At 38.7% G+C, this 16,551-nt stretch overlaps 1 protein-coding gene across 1 annotated transcript; it reads right to left on the bottom strand.

Annotated features, from left to right (window-relative positions):
• Window positions 1–2,429: 2,429 nt before the first annotated feature.
• YIPF5 (Yip1 domain family member 5) lies at window positions 2,430–13,156 on the bottom strand. Its single transcript, XM_080919869.1, has 6 exons — window positions 13,032–13,156; window positions 12,536–12,655; window positions 8,664–8,836; window positions 7,359–7,504; window positions 4,140–4,321; window positions 2,430–3,368 (listed from the first exon to the last, which is right to left on the bottom strand). The coding sequence occupies exons 2-6, from the start codon at window positions 12,643–12,645 to the stop codon at window positions 3,206–3,208; spliced, it is 774 nt and encodes a 257-aa protein (XP_080775995.1). The 5' UTR covers window positions 12,646–12,655; window positions 13,032–13,156; the 3' UTR covers window positions 2,430–3,205.
• Window positions 13,157–16,551: the final 3,395 nt, after the last annotated feature.

Consider the following 16,551-nt stretch of genomic DNA (forward strand, 5'->3'; position numbering starts at 1 on the left):
TTTTGCTCAAAGGTCGAATTGTTTTATGAGTAAAACTGCCCTTCTGAGTAGGCACTACACTGAAAACATAACTGAATATTGTTAATGGTAATAGATGGGGCGATATAACTAGCAATGGCGACTATAAGCTCTTATATTGAATGCTTGGTCCCAGCGGTGGAACTGTTTAGGAAGGATTAGCAAATGTAGATGTGTTTAGCATGTGCCACTAGGGTTATGCTTTGAGGTTCCAAAAGCCCAACAATTCCTAGTTTTGCTCATGACTCTCCCAGTCCTGAATAAGGACTCAGTTACAGTTAAGTGTCATGTGTATCTGCTTGGTGCCATGTTCCTGCTGTAATGGTGATGGACTCTAACACTCTGGAACTTTAAGGCCCCAATAAACTTTTCTATAACTTGCTTTGGTCATGGTACTTTGTCGCAATAGAACTGTAAGACACTTACTTAGCTTTGGAGCATATTTCAGTAGAACCCTAAGATTAAGAATACATACATGAAATTTCAATTATGTATTATTAAGTCTGTGCAAACTCTCATCATTATAAAGGTTTTCCAAAAAATCTTCCACCACACACACACACACACACACACACACACACACATCAGTATTCAATTCAAGATTTATGAATTTTTCATCAGGAGTGGTGGTGTAGGCCTGTAATCAGTTATAAGATCTAACCAAAAAGGAAAAGAAAAAAGAAATAAACTTTAAAGGTTCCCCCCCATCCACTGACATCACACCTAGCCATTCACCCTTTCCCACTGGTCTCTCTGTTCCCTAACAACATTCTACCTGAAACATGATAGTTTTCTTTCTGAATATCGGTATTTTCACCTAACATAATGATTTCTAGTACTACCATTTATCCACAAATGACATGATTTCATTCATATTAAAATTTCTTATATTAATGTATAAAAATGTCATTATGAAACCCATCATTTTGTAGATTTTTCTGATTTTAAATGATGAACAGAACTCTATGTCTGCATATAAAGAATGTCTAGAAATCCAGTACAGCTCTGGAAAACAGTAGGCAACAGAATTATAGCAAAGATATAAAGTATGCATTTAGGCTGTAGGCCCAATTAACCAACTATATGTAAAATAAACACATAGGTATACACAAATCACTCACTAGTAAGCAGACTTATTACTTCATTTACTGAATCCAAGACCAAGAGTGAGCTGTGAAATGTGCTTATGTGTTGCCTTCACAGTGGCTTTCAATTACTCAATAGGTAAACTTTAAGCTATGCTGAGCACTCAAAAAAGACTGTCCAAAAATACTTTTGAGATATACTGTATCAGACTTGACTGTCTACATAAACATGATTATGCTGATATTTATCTAAAGAGAATTATAAAAGAAAATGCTATACATGGTTCAGGTAGTCAAGCAAATTCTTAAACTATATATTAGATGCAATTCCACTATGTAGCCATTTTTATAGAAAAATCATTAGTTAAATTGCTTCATATCTTAATATGCTAGTAACTTTTGTTGAGCATGGGGATAATAAATTATAGGCCAGTACCATATAAGTACATTTAAATAAAACATAGCCAACATCACCACTACAAAACCATACAACAATAAATCAAATAAAAAAGATGTTGTAAGGGGAAGCAAAAAATAATAAGAAAATAGGATGTATCTGGGGAACTGGGTAGCAATGGGTTAAATATAACTAAATATGAAATAGCTTCTCAAGTATGTCTTCCCTATTCACTATGAACAATAGTATATTAAAAGACGGCACTTGCATACTTGCCTCAGTAAGTACATAAAATGACTTGAAAATGACTGTTAGGAGTTCAGGGCCAGCCTGGCACTGACAGCATGAGATCCAGTATCCGAAACCAGAGAAGGGGGAAGGTACTAGCAAAAAGTAGAGATATGCTTCAAATGCAATCTGTTAGTTGTCAAAGTATAGTCTGAACTCTCCATTAGTATAAAACCCAGAATACAAGAATAAAGAAATAGCGTGTGACACTCCTTTTCTATGTAAAAATTTACTCTAAAAATTAGTCTGCATTATTAATTTAGCATTTTTCTTTTGGTTTCTGGTCTTCTCTCATAAAAAGGTCAGACTTTATTTTTCATCCCATCCTTGCCTTTACTATTACTAAGAATTGTCCAAAATCTGAGGTTTAAAAGCCAGGAGTTCACACACAAGATATATAACACTTTCCTAAAGATTCTGTCACCAGATGGCATGACACAAACCAAGTGAATTTAAAGTCAGGAAGAAACACTGTCATTCATAATAATTGCGTTCTAACTTCGTATCTGCCTGACTGGACACTAGATTACTTCTACTTTCAAAGCTGGCTTTATATCAGGAGTGAAAATCAAACCTAATGAAAAGACAGAGAACAGAAGTTTAGAGAAAGTACACTCCACAGCAAAATTAATTGGGAAAAATTTAATAAGCATCAAATTCACTATACATTGATAATGCAATACTGAAATTGTGAAATTTTAAATATTGTTTTCTCAAAAAAATTTAGTAATTTCTTTTTTCTGGGACATGTGGAGACAGAACTAAGCGGTCATGTGGCCAGTCCAGATTAGGTTGACACTAGTGTCCAAACAGTTGTTCACACTTCTCTAGTCAGGTAGATTGTGAACGATTACCTCTGAATCTCAGCACAGATTTCATGAGACGATTTATGGAAATGTCAAATATTTGATGTGCAAACTCAAAAAGCTCTCCACTGGGATTTTGTTTTGCTCAGCTTTATTTCAGTGCACTTATCTTGAGGATACAGCAAGTATTTTCTTTCCTAATTCCTTTGAAAAATATTTCTGCAGTAAATTTTGTTTCTTTAACTCTAACTGGGTTGTTTCTGAGAAAGATTATCAGCTTTGTAGTTCGTTTTCCACTTGGTAAAAATCTATCAAAAACATCCTATTATAATTTATAAGGAAAAAGAGTTGTTTGTTAAAGGCTGTAGGGTCAGGAAAGAAATCGTACTACTCAGCTGTTTAAGCACAAACACTCAGATAGCCGACTCAGTTGATGCCACTGTGTTCAACTGTCCTGTACAAATGAACAAGACTTGTCTACTTCTGTTGCTTCCAGGCTACTGGGAAGCGGAATGAGCTGCACTGCAGTAGTTTGCTGGTCCAATTTTAAGAGTCCAAGGTCCTTTATGTGAATTCGGCCCACTGATATCCATGTCCCAGACAAAATCAGTTCAAAAGACGGAAATCAGCGCAAAGACTCCATACAATAAAGCGCAGGGATATGCCACTAAAAGTTGTTGTCCATCCATAGCTAATGCAGAAATAAAAATTTTGGAAGCAGAAAAACTACACCATCCAATAATTGTGGCAGTGAGAAGAATTCCTACCATTCCTCTGCAACGGGGGGGGGAAAAAAAGGAAAATTAGAAAGATTAGATATTAAAAACCAAACCTATACACTATTCTAAGGCAACAACTTTTTAATGCATGGTTTTGCAGATGAGAGCAGATTGCAGGGCTTAAGACATTTTTAATCCATATACAGACATACATAAAAACAAGACTATTTTATCAAATGCCTAATGACTTGAAGAGTGCTCAATGATTTAATGTAAGTAGTATAATTATTTTGCTCCTTTAAGCTGTTTCCCAGCTTTGGCATTACTGGCTCTTGGCCTGGCTACCTTTGCTTTGACTGTTAGGATACTCAACAGTTTTCAGGACCTCTCTCCAGTTATACACACCAGCACTCCCATTCCCCATAACCACTTACTATTTACTAGTCATGTTTTCAGCAAGCCTGACTGCTTCGAGATTGATATAGCCAGACTATCAAAGAGGTTAAGCATACATCTCCTGGCTGCAGTTGGTTCATGATGTAGAACTCTCAGCTCCTTCTCAAAACCATGTCTACAGGGATGCACCCATGGTTCCTGCCATGAAAATGAACTGAACCTCTGAACCTGGAAGCCAGCCCCAAATTAAATGTTGTCCTATAAGAGTTGCCTTGGTCATGGTGTCTCTTCATAATAATGGAAATCCTAACTAAGACAATGAGATACAACAAATGTTTGCTAAATCAGGGCTTTATCTCAACGTGAAGGTGAAGTCCATCCTATTACACAGAACTCGTCAACTAAATCTGAGTTTAAGATTAGTACTTACTGTAAAGAAAATACCACTGCAAAGCTGGACAGCAGGATCATGGGAAGAAGACAGTATCCCAGGACACTTGCCACACAACCAAATGAGACACCTGTCATACTCATTAAGTTTAACAAACAAAACATTCCTAAACACCCAATTGCACTGATCCCGTATACATAGCCAAATTGGATTTTGCCAGCCTGTAGGAAAAGAGAAGAAAATAGGTTAAAGACAGGAAAGTGTCATCTGGGCCTTATTTCACACAAAATACCACATGCATAAAATACTCAATTCATAAGCATCAAAATCAACAGAGGTGCAGTGGAAGAAGACAAAGCACTCAGTTTATACCCTTCTGTTTTAGTTAAAATTCTGGTCACACTTTTTCTCTCCCTTAATTAAAATCTATTCTGATTACACGTTTTCTCTGTTCCAATCCTTGAACATCCTCCCCATCTTCCTATCCACAAGACTCCATTTCCTTTTTTTGTAAATTTCTTTAAAACAAAAACACACAAACACATAAAACAACAATAAAAACCCCAAGCAAAGCTGTATAAGATAACAAGTCTCCAAATATCTACAAATTACCACTGCGTTCCTTTTGTGTTAGCCATCTACTCTTGGGTGTGGGCAAGCCCTGAAGCGTGGTTAATATCCACAGTGAGGCTCTATTGGAAAAGACTAAATTGTCCCTTTGCATCAATTGCAGACAGCTCTTGGTCAGGAGTGGCATCTGTGTCCACTTTCCCCCTCAGCACTGGGAGTCTGCTATGCTTGAACCTGTGCAGACCCTGATTTCAAACTCTTCTTAACTTTGACACATCACTTCCCAAAACAGATATCTACTGTAATTCTTGTTAGCATCTGAGCTTGCTATACATCTGAATAGGGAGAGAAAAAAAAAATCCAGAAAAAAAAAGGGAAGCCAGAACCCAAGAAGGACGGTGAAAAAGCCAGGTAAATGTGATGGAAAGAAACTCTTTTCTCATTGTTTTTTCAAATCCTATGATGGATGCTACAGTCCTACCTATGATTAAAAACAAAAGCATGAACATTGAAAGTTCTGTTCTTATAAAAATACTTAGCTAGGTGTGGTGGCAAAAAACAAAACAAAACAAAAAACAAACAAACAAAAAAACTTTAATCCAAAGATTCTAGGCATATCTCTGAGTTCAAGGTCAATCTGACCTACATAACTGAGTTCCAGACCAGGCAAGGCTACACAAGTGAGACCTGTCCTTAAAAACAAAACACTCATGAAAACAAGTCTACAGAAAAATCCCAAAAAGGAACTGCAAAAGACGAGACCTTTATTACACAAGACTAAACCTTGAAAATGCCTCTATAAATTGTGGTAGAATTGAGGCATTTGCTGGACTTAACGTTTACTTGTAAATACCTGATATGGGCTGTGGCCATTTGAAGAAGCTAAACTCACTGAGAAGTGAATTAACTGGGCAATAAATGATGAATTCTACTTTGCACAGTGCTCTTAGTTTTACAACTCTCAGAGTATGTCCTAGTTTTTCTTTTGTTTTTAGACAAAGGTCTCATTCTAACCCAGACTGGTTTTAAAGTCAGGGTAATCCTCCGGATTCATCTTCACAAATGCTGAGATTATAGGTCTAAGACTCCAAGCCCAGTCTTTTGTCTAGGTGTGGTAGCACAAAACAATTCTGCTTGGCTAGTTGGGCAGCCCAGGCTATTATCCTGCAGAGGGAACTGAAGGGCTGACTGAAGTGTCAGGTCAAGGCCAAGTGGGAGTGTGTGTGGAAGCTCAGGTCTACTGGCTACAGACAGCATTTTCTATCAAGTACATTATCTTTTGTAATTCAGACTAAGGGACGTGACAACAAATAGCAACTTTTTCTTTCAATATCTTCTTGAGGAACTGAGAGGTAGAGACAAAAACTTGTCATTCTTTAATATTTGAATTCATTAGAAGTTGAACTGTACAGGAAAGCTATACAATGAAAGGGTTAACCATTTGAAATAGTTCATTTTAAATCTGACACAACCTGGACTCACCTGGGAAGAGTCTCAATGAGCTAATTCTAGATTAGGAATTTGAACACATTTGTGAGTACATTTGTGAGGGAAGGTCTAGATCAGGCTAACCTGTGGACACTTTTGTGGAGAAATATCTAAATAATGCTAGCCTGTGGACTTGTTTGTGGGGAACTGTCTAGATGAAGCTAGCCTATAGACTTGTTTGTGAGGGACTATCTAGATCAGGCTAACCCATGGACATACTTATGTGGCCTGTCTATCAACCTGTTTGTAGGGGACTGTCTAGATGAGGCTAGCCTATTGACTTGTTTGTGGGGGACTGTCTAGATGAAGCTAGCCTATAGACTTGTTTGTGGGGGACTATCTAGATGAAGTTAGCATGTGGACTTGTTTGTGGGGGACTGTCTAGATGAAGCTAGCCTGTAAACTTGTTTGTGGGGAACTGTCTAGATGAGGCTAGCCCATGGACTTGCTTATGGGGGATTGTTCTTGAATACACTGATGTGGAAGAAGACTATTTAAAGGAGGTTCTGGGTTTATGTCCTGAACATGACTGCATTCATTTCTGTCTGCTCTTGACTGTGGATGTAATAGAGTATTTAAAGTTCCTGACGTCTTTACATCTAGGCAGTGATGGGTGGTTTATAATTGGGAATTGTGCTAAAATAACCATTTCTTCTTGAGGGCTTCTCAACCCTATTTCCTCTGGGTATTTTATCACAGCAACATAAACAAAAATAGGACAAGACTAAATAAATAAGAGCAAAATCTCTAATTTTTAAGCGTATAAGACAATAACAAAATATTGTCAATTTTCTAAAATTAAGAAATTCTGATGTTCATTTTTTTCGTATTTTTCACTATTACACACACACACACACACACACACACACACACACACACACACACACACACACACACAAACACACGAGCACAGCATCTCAATATACAGTCCAGACTGGCCTGGCACTCACTCTTCCTGCTTCAGTCTCAGGCTCTGATTACAGCTGTGATTTGTGGTTGTTACTTACCATTGTTTTGTCTCCTACACCTGGTTCAAGAAATTAGTTTTTACATATGTTGCCCAATACTTACTACTAATGGAGAAATGAGGAATACATACACATTTAAGAAACCAATACACCCTAAAATCTATCAAAGAGATGAGGTTCCAAATGTCTTCTGATTTAAAATCCTGCTCTTATTTTACAGCTGATACCTTACCAGTAACAGTGTGGCCCCAAAAGCAAGGCAGAACACCACTGGCCCTGCCAAGTCCGTCTCATTCATGATGCTGCCATCCGCTGCCCTCAGGGGGTGTAGCACCGTTAGTGTTTTTTGCCAAATGTGGTCAAAATTGATCCCCAACTCTAAAACAGTAAAAAATAAGGAAGTTATATTTTGTGACATGCCTTTAGCAGTTTATGTAAATTTACTTAAAATTTTTACATTACTCCACAGAATAAGAGACCAATTCCTTCTATTTCAAAATAGTTTTCAGCAATGGACACTCTTGTTACAACTTTTCGGATCTGTGGTGATTTCCAGAATTAATGCCTAAACAGACACAAAGCTAAACACAAAGGAAGAATCAGGTTCAGTAACAGTCAGTGATGCTTTACTGGGTGCTCATGACCATTTTATAGGCTGGGCTTCTGCTGATGCCTAACCTCTGGGTTAGAAGGGATATGGAGATGAACAAGACCCACCTCTAGCTCACAGTCAAGTAAAACAACACCTGGGCATGGCTAACAAAAGCATGACTCTACCAGGGGCTTTAGGAACACCCTGTACCCATAAAACTACATGTGATTATTGCATGCATCTGGGCTCAGATTTCTGGAATATTCTTTAAGAGCCATCTTGTTTTTTTATATAATCAATGGAGTTTATTTTCACACAGATCTATATATACCATGCTATTTGCTTTCACATCTCCCATAGGCAGAATTTAATTAGTAATCTGGAATAAAAGTAGATGTTCTCACTGTCATGTTTGAACATTATGTGCACAAATAAATGGTCTCTTCTGCCCCAGAATTAACTCTCTTTTAAATTAGTTACTGACCAAACGCTACCTACTCATATTTTAAGATCAGTAAGAAAAGACAACATCTCTTAGGATTTGTTTTTGCTAAGCAACTGGAGACCAGAGCATATGCTGGGCACCTCCAGTATCAAAAGACAATTTTGATATTGTCTGAAATTCAATGCTTTTAACACCAATTTAATATTCAAAACATTTTAAGCTAAGCATAACGTCTCGCACCTACAATCTTAGCATTTGTAAGGCTATGGCAAAAGGAAACGAATGCTCCAAGTTTGAGGCCGCCTTGGGTTTCAAAGCAAGATGCTATCTCAGGGGAAAAACAAAGGGGGTGGGTTGCATTTCAGACTTTCCAACTAAAGATGCCAAATTAGCGAAGTCTATAAGATATTGGAAAATTCAAACTACTTTAAAATTGAAAATATTTCTCGCCTTATGCTTTTCAGACATGGTCTTCGTCAACCAATACCCTTCCATCCTACCTTCTAACAAAGGAGGCTCCTCCTCAAAGCTGTCTCCATAGAATGTCTGAGGTGTAGTTGGAGGATAGGCCTGAGTTGGCTGGTAAATTTGCCCAGTATATGTCTGCTGTGGCTGCATCATGTCTGGAGGGACATATCGGCCTTGCTGAGAGTAGTCACAGCCAGCATACTGCCTGTAAATCAAAGACATTTTAAGTTGTATTTTCCTGATTTCAACCAATTAACAAGTAGTTATTCCTGGATGCCTTTTTTTCCCTCTCTCAGCAGCCACAGAGTACTTAATCCCTTCCAAACCTCTTTATAGAGTATCCACAAAGAAAAGGTCCTAATGCCCTGCTGACAGGCCAACAGTCTACAGTGAGATGGATGTTCTGTAGCGCTACCCATGGAATCATCATTCTTTCACACATCAGAGTTTAGTAGTTTGCAAATGACAAGACCTTGGTAAGAAACATCAATCTGGGGGGGTGAGGGTGGGGGAAGGGTACAGTCGAGTTTGTCCTTTGTGACAGCTTTCTGAATATACAATGTGCTTAGACCATCTTGTGTCTGAATTGTGCTGTAAAGTGGTCTAAGGGACTGTATACTTATTGCCTCATTGGGTTTATCCCAAATCCTGTCTTCAGGAAGAACACTTTACTGTGAGCTGTCCAAGTGACTGAGAGGGAATAGACTGCGCTGAAGTACTGGGCATAAGTGCTGGTCTCCCCATATATCTAGTACTTCAGTGGGCTACTTTTATTACACAGTGAGCAATATGAAATTAAAACAATTATTTTAAAGATATTTTAAAATGACAGCCTATGTATTTTTGATTACTTCTGGTTTCTGTTTGAAAAATGCAAAAATGTAGTGAGAGCCATTAATGCTGAGAATTTAAAAATAAAACTAATTCTAAATTAATTACACAATTAAAAGATGAAGCAATGCTAAATGTTCAGCTATCTAAAGTCCTTCCTGTGATTTTAATAGTACAACTAGTACTATTAACTAGCCAAATAACACTACATCAATCTCCCATGATTTGAGGCTCAAAGACTTTCACAGAAGTGGGGACAGGAAGAATGTAAAGGAGGGAATGGGGTTGAGCTGCACAATGCTGACTTCTGGATGTGACCTGGCTGCTGCACACATACACTGACAGTATCTGTGCTTACCTTAACAAGCCTGCACAAGATCAAGACAGTCAAAATTATACCACGGCTTGAGAATGGGCCAAGGGCCCATCCTCATAGGAAAGCTACTGGAGATGACAGTGCTGAGGGAAGTTTCTTCTTTCAGGACACAGCGAGCAGGTAAACTGTTCGTGACCCAGTACATGGCCACAGACTCATGTACATAAGGCAGTACTAATTAGACTCAGGACGTTATTAATAACCATAAAAAAGAGGACATGAAGTTGGGAGGAAGATAGCCAGAAGGCACAAGAAGGTGGAAAGAGGTACTGAATAGATATAAGTAATACATGTATAAATGTAACAAAACTTTCAAAGAACAAAAATATTAAAATTTAAAAATCAATTGGCTAACTCTAAAATGAGTTATTGCAATATGTATGGAGGTATATCTTAACTACTTCAAATGTCTCAAACACTCCCTTTGAATGTCATTATGTGCAAAGCACTGTTTTGTAAGAGTTTAATGTGAACTGTCTATTACTAACTACAACCCCATGAAATGAGTTTACTATTGCCCTCATTGTAAGGATACATAAACTTAAATTTGACTTAAAATAATTTGCCACTGTGGTACCAGTATTCAAAACTAAGCTATTTAACTCCAGTGATCATCAACTTTTAATAATTAATAAGCATTGTTTCAAAACCCTTCTTTACACAGATGGCTTCAAAATTATATTCTGTATCTGCAGGGTCCTAGTTTCTCTGGAATACAGACATACTAATTTCGTGTGTGAATACCCACTTACACAAGAACAACCGTCATCAGCATTAGCTAGCTGAGCAAGGATAATTAAACTATATGAATCTAGGTTTCCTCTAACAACTAAAGTTATCACTCATTTTTGATAACAAGTTAACAAAGCCAATCAAACACAAGCTGGCCAGTTGAGATAATATTTAAAATATAATTAGATAGCAGATCTACTTGCAGGCACATATAGAAGCAAATGAATCTAATTTTTTTATAAATAAAACTTGGGAATCTCATAAGTATTATAGTTACTGCATGGCTTTTGCTTTCTCAAGAATAATTCACAAGCCTGCACGAATGCCAGCTGATAACTATGAATATGTAAAATGTCTCCACCAGTATGAAGCAATGCTTACTGACATAGGGCTGGGTAAAATAGAAGCGGGTGAATACCAAGCACCAGGGTTTGTGCCTAACAGCTACATGGGAAAAACATAGTCACTTAATTGTTGGGTATAAGGAGGGGAAAAGTCACACATTTAAATCACAAAAATATGGTCAGGATACAAAACTAGAAAGAGTAGCCTGGGAAATTGCATTCTAAATAGAACAGTTCTATTGAGAGTAAAGAGAAGAGATCATTTGATCAAAAGAAGTCATACTGTGTCAGACTCTTCAAAAATTCTGTTGTTTAGGGATTTTCCAGATGGAATCAGATCACAGGATTATTTGCTTCCAAGTACACAAAACTCTCACTAAAATATTTATTTTGATAAGTGAAAGGGACACTCTATGTATGGTTTGAAATCCTGCCAAACTGACTAATTAGAGTCAACTGTCACTGCTTTGTAGTTGAGAACAGAAAAAGAAAATCTAATTCATAGAAGATATTTCTATATACTCCATTCATCAACAGGTTAAATTAGAAGATTTATCTGTCTATGCCTCAAATTAAATAGATTTAAATAATCTATGGGTTATAAAAATTAGCCTGAGTTTTCTTTATGCTTAGAAAAGCTCTGGCACGGTCATTTCCAATGCTAACGTAAGAACGCATATTCTAGTGGTGCCTGTGCCTCACTGAATAACTGGACTCACAGCATCCCCCCCCCCCACTCTCATCCCGGAAGAGCCTCTGTGAAACCCAAATTCAAGATCTATAGATGTACACACATATCTAAACTGTATCAAGTTACGTGTCTGTTAATGTAGGTACGTATGAGTGTTTCCGTGTATTTCTGGAAAATAGGCCCATCGTTTCTGTAAGAGTCTCAGAAAGATTAAAGACCACCAGGAAAGGGATATGCACGCGAAACTCCTTCATTCACGGGAGCAACCACTATGATTTATACCTTTATTCTAAGAGGCTAAAGACATGACGTCCAAAACAGACTGACTGAAAACTTTCAAAGTATCCCAAACACCAGATATTACAGATGACCTTATTACTTTAAACAGTTCAGACCCTAAGGATTTTGAATTCTCTTCTTCAACCAGAAAATGATCTTCTCTAGTACTCACCATAGTGTTTCAGTATGTGAGTAAGAAAAATTACCAATGGCCATACCAGTCACCAGATGACGCATAATGGGGAGCATCCACTGCTCACCCTTGTCACTAAGCTCTTTAAATATGCTGTTGAAGTTTGAAGGTCAGACTTACTTATCAAATAATTTTTCATTTTTAGTGAATAAATAGCCTTATACTCTAGGTAGCTGAACCACCCATCCAGACTATTTGTAAATATTATTTCAACAAGGTACTCGTCCTTTCTTGGCACACTAGAAGATTTTTTTACTTTTCAGGAAATCAATCATCAACAGGGTAACCCTTTCAAACTCAAACCAAATGTCTCTAGACCAAGAAAAAAAAAATGACACTAAATCACATTTCTGAATAGGAATAGGTTCACATTTTTTTTTAACGCAGAAAAGGGCATCCTGAAAACATTCTTTCATGAATTATATAGACTAAGTAGGTGGTCAAAGTTGCAAAGTTACTTGCTGTAGGGTCCTCCACTTCCTCCATAGTCGTAGGACTGCTGAGATTGTTCGTCGATGCTGTAACTTGTCTGGTAGAAACCGCTGTTTAAGTTATCAAAGCCTGACATTGCAAACGATCTGCAACAGGAGAGAGATGGCAAACACTGTTTACTCTCAAGGTCCTACTTGATTCGTTTGATTAAGCAAACACCCTCAGAGGGAACGCATTTCTGTAACCGCAGTCCGCATCTGGAGGTGGTCTTGAGGTGGGGGTGAGGAACTGAGGTCTGAGAAGACCTTTGGACATTGGGGAGCTGACAGGCCCGAGGTAGAGGCGAGGTCGTGAGTAGACGCCGCTGCACTTAGATATAAACTAGAGGACAGGCAGTGCAGGGTCTTGAGAGGGAGTGGGGGGTTTGAGGGAAAGACCACAGCCCGCGCAGACAGACCAGACAGCCGACCCGTACAACTGCTGCCACAAGCTGAAAGGGCAACATGGGACTCGGACACTCACCAAACGCTTCGGCGGCGGTGGCGGCTGCAGCTCCAGCGGCCCTTAGTAACCCCCCAAACTCAGTTCCAGACCCGGCAGTAGCCCTGTTGCTACGTGTCACAGACCGAGAAACTGCTTCCGGGGCCCCCGCGCCCGCGCAGGCGTGTTAGCTGGTTTTCTTGCGCAGTCGGGTTTGGTTGAACTTCCTAGGGGTGTGCGTGTGTGACGGGCGGGGGCGGGACTTACAGGTGGGCAGTCTTGACTGACTCGTCCTATGACGAGCCAATAGGGAACAGAAAAACTGCTTCCGGCCACCGGGTCGCGGAGGAGGCGAGGGCGCCTAAGCGCTTCAGTGGCCGGTTGCTAGTTAGGAGTGGACTTTTCTTATAGGTATTGGGCAAAAGGAAGGACAGAAATACTGGGCGACTTGGGAGGCGCCTCCGCCTTTTCTGGACTCGTTGATTCAGGCGCCACAGGATTTTATATTTATTAGCTAGTCGTTATAGCCTAATGACTTTGTTTTTGTAAATGAGTCTGAGTTCATTCTCTGTTAGCAGCAGAAAACCTAATATTGTCTGTCTCCAGAAAATACTAAGTGATACTTGTTAGCAACTATTACTGTGAATATTTTAATGAGACAAATGTAGGAGAATGGCCGTATACCAAGTTTTCATACTGTGGGAACTGTATAAAGCTTGTTACATTATCTCATTCAATGTCTTTACCATTTATTTGCGTACAGAGGGCATTATACAAAATTGCCAATAGTTAATCTAAAAACCGGGTCAGTCTTATTTATTTGGCCTAAGAAGTAATATTTATTATTTGATCGATGAGTGAGCTGATTTACAATATTTAATTAGCTAAGGTATTGTAGCAGTCGTATTAATATTTCTATATATGTGTTAAAGTTCACCTCAGATGTCCTATCTCTTATACAAAACTGACCCCAAGTCCTCAAAGATATGTTTAAAACAATTAAAAAGGCCATCTGAAGATGTGTTTTTAAAGTATGCCGACACATGAGCTAAGGAAACTGTGATACCAGCATAGCCAGCTTTTGTTGTAATGTGTATAGAAAAGATGAGTAAACAGAAATACTTAATGCAAATTTTTATTTCCTGGGTGTTGGGATTCTGTAAACCCTGTCCCTCAGTTACTTAGCAACAGCCAGGTATACCCCACCCTTAAGTTACCTGGCAGTAGCCAGGTATGCTCTGCCCCAGTGACCTGACACTATAAAAGGGGCTGCTTGTCCCCTCCTCTCTCTCTTGATCTCTTGGTCTCTCTCTTGCTCTCCCGCCCTTACCCCTCCTCTCCTCCCCCACATACTCATGGCAGGCCTCTACTCCTCTATTCCCCCCCACTCCCTCTATCTCCCTCCCCCACTACCCTCTTAAGTCTCAGATGAATAGCATCCTGTGGCTAGTTCCTTAGGGGGAAGGGATTGCCAACACAGATCCCCCAGAGACATCTCCCCCACCTTCAGGCCTCACCGCCCCTCCATGGGCCATATTAACCCCCTCCCCATCCTTTTCCTAACATTGGTGCTGAAACCTGGGACGTCATCTTTTAACAACACTGGTGTTTGATGAAATAAGAATACACTGATAGTTTGAAGTAAATGTATTTTGTCTGTACTAATTTTCTAGTCTGCTCTAAAGTCCTTACATTCAAAATCAAGGTTTACAGGCTTGGTTCCCTTTGAGGGCTATAGGGGAGAATCTGTACTTACCTGTCTTCCAGGTTCTGGTGGATACTGCAGACTTCAGCATCACTTGCTTTACAAAGAGATCTCTCATCATCTTCACATAGGATCTTCCCTGTTGGTTCTCACCGATCTCACTCACTGCAGTTCTATTTGTCTCTGTCTCAATTTGCCTTTCTTAAGGCCAACTGTTTCTATTAGGTGAAGGCATAAATAACATCACTTTAACTAGATTGCCTCTGCAAAGGCTCTTCCTGGAGTTACCTTCTCATCACAAGGGTATAGACTTTAATATGTCACTTCTTAGCCCACACATAGACCAAGCCTCTTCCTTTACACATTCTTAGATGAACAATGACTTGTCTTGTTTTTGTTTTTTTGTTTTTGTTTTTCATTTTGACTGTACATCCATGCCCCTGTCTGTTGTCAGGATTGCCAAGAGTTTTATCCTGTTGAGGAAATACCATAGAAGTGTAGTCCCCACGCTGCATGTTGACAGTCTCATCTGTTACAGAGCAAATTCCACAACTGGGTTCAAAGAAGGTCTAACGCACACCGAAGGCAAATGTTGAAATAAGATTTTTTTCAGATTCTGAAATAAAAATAAGACAATTGAACTATGAACGAGCATAGGAAATGAAATGAAATGCGGATGGCTGAGAATACACATTTTTAAGTAGAGATAGTTTGTGTATTTTTTCCCATTTATGCTCATTTCACCTTTAATTTTCTCTCTTGGTTAAGGTCATTTAACCCATAATGCTTTTCATGTATGTGGATTGTTCGATTATTAAGACCACCTATTATAAAGCCAGTTAAACTCTTTCTTAAATGAAAATTTATTAAAGCAATTGGAGGCATGTGAAATTAAAATTGGGATTTTCGTTAAAGTGCGCATTTGGTTCTGGAAGTGACAGGCAAATGTGTTGTGTGTGTGTGTGTGTGTGTGTGTGTTTACATTAAGTAGCAATGGTGCTTTTTCTTCTTCTGTATTCCTAATTTTTAACAATGTAATGAAGATCATAAATCTCTTACCTATATGATAGTAAATTTTTCCCATTCAAAAGGAATATAAATAGTTCTTCAACCTTACTGAGATTTGATTTTAGAAAATTTATTTAATTTGAAAGAGTATTTTCTTTAAGGTTTATAAAATAGCATTTCTTAGCTCCTGAGATGGCTCAGTGGTGTAAGTTGCTGCCAAGTCAGATTAGCCTTCCTTGCCTCTGCTTCTTTCTAAATATCCTTTCTTTTAATTTCCAATTTGCTTCTGCACTAAATGTAACCACTGTTCTTGTGACTGCCTAAAATTAAATGTCTCGATATCATGCTCAAATTTTGAGAAAGTCCTCAGAGATTAGCCTGAATTCACTGAGCTATCTCTACCACCAACAACAAACGAGAAAAAAAAAAAAAAAAGAAAGAAAGAAAGGACCTCTCTTTAGAGAAAATCGGGACAGCAAGTGTCTCTGAAAATGACCAAGCACTCCAATTTTGTCAGGCTTCACAAACGGGAATTAAAATGGTCAGGAGAGCATCCATGTCTACTCTGATTTTACAGGTGAGTATCTAAAGAAGCAAAGGGATGTATTGTAAAGAACCAAGAGGTCAAGTATAATCTTGCCATTTTTGATCCTCTCCGAACCTCAAGGTTTTAGCTATCAGTTCCCATGTTCTTGCTAAATGCACCCACCATTCAGAGGAAAAGCTCCCCTCTGGGTAGCTTCCTCTGCTTCTGTGACAAACAGTTGCACCTACCCTAGTCTCCAGCCTATGGGGTTTTCTCTCCATATGAGGTAAAAATAGGCCATTCCATCCACTTATAGGGACTGG

This window comes from Micromys minutus (genome assembly GCF_963924665.1).
Source record: "Micromys minutus genome assembly, chromosome: 8".
Classification (NCBI taxonomy): Eukaryota; Metazoa; Chordata; class Mammalia; order Rodentia; family Muridae; genus Micromys; species Micromys minutus.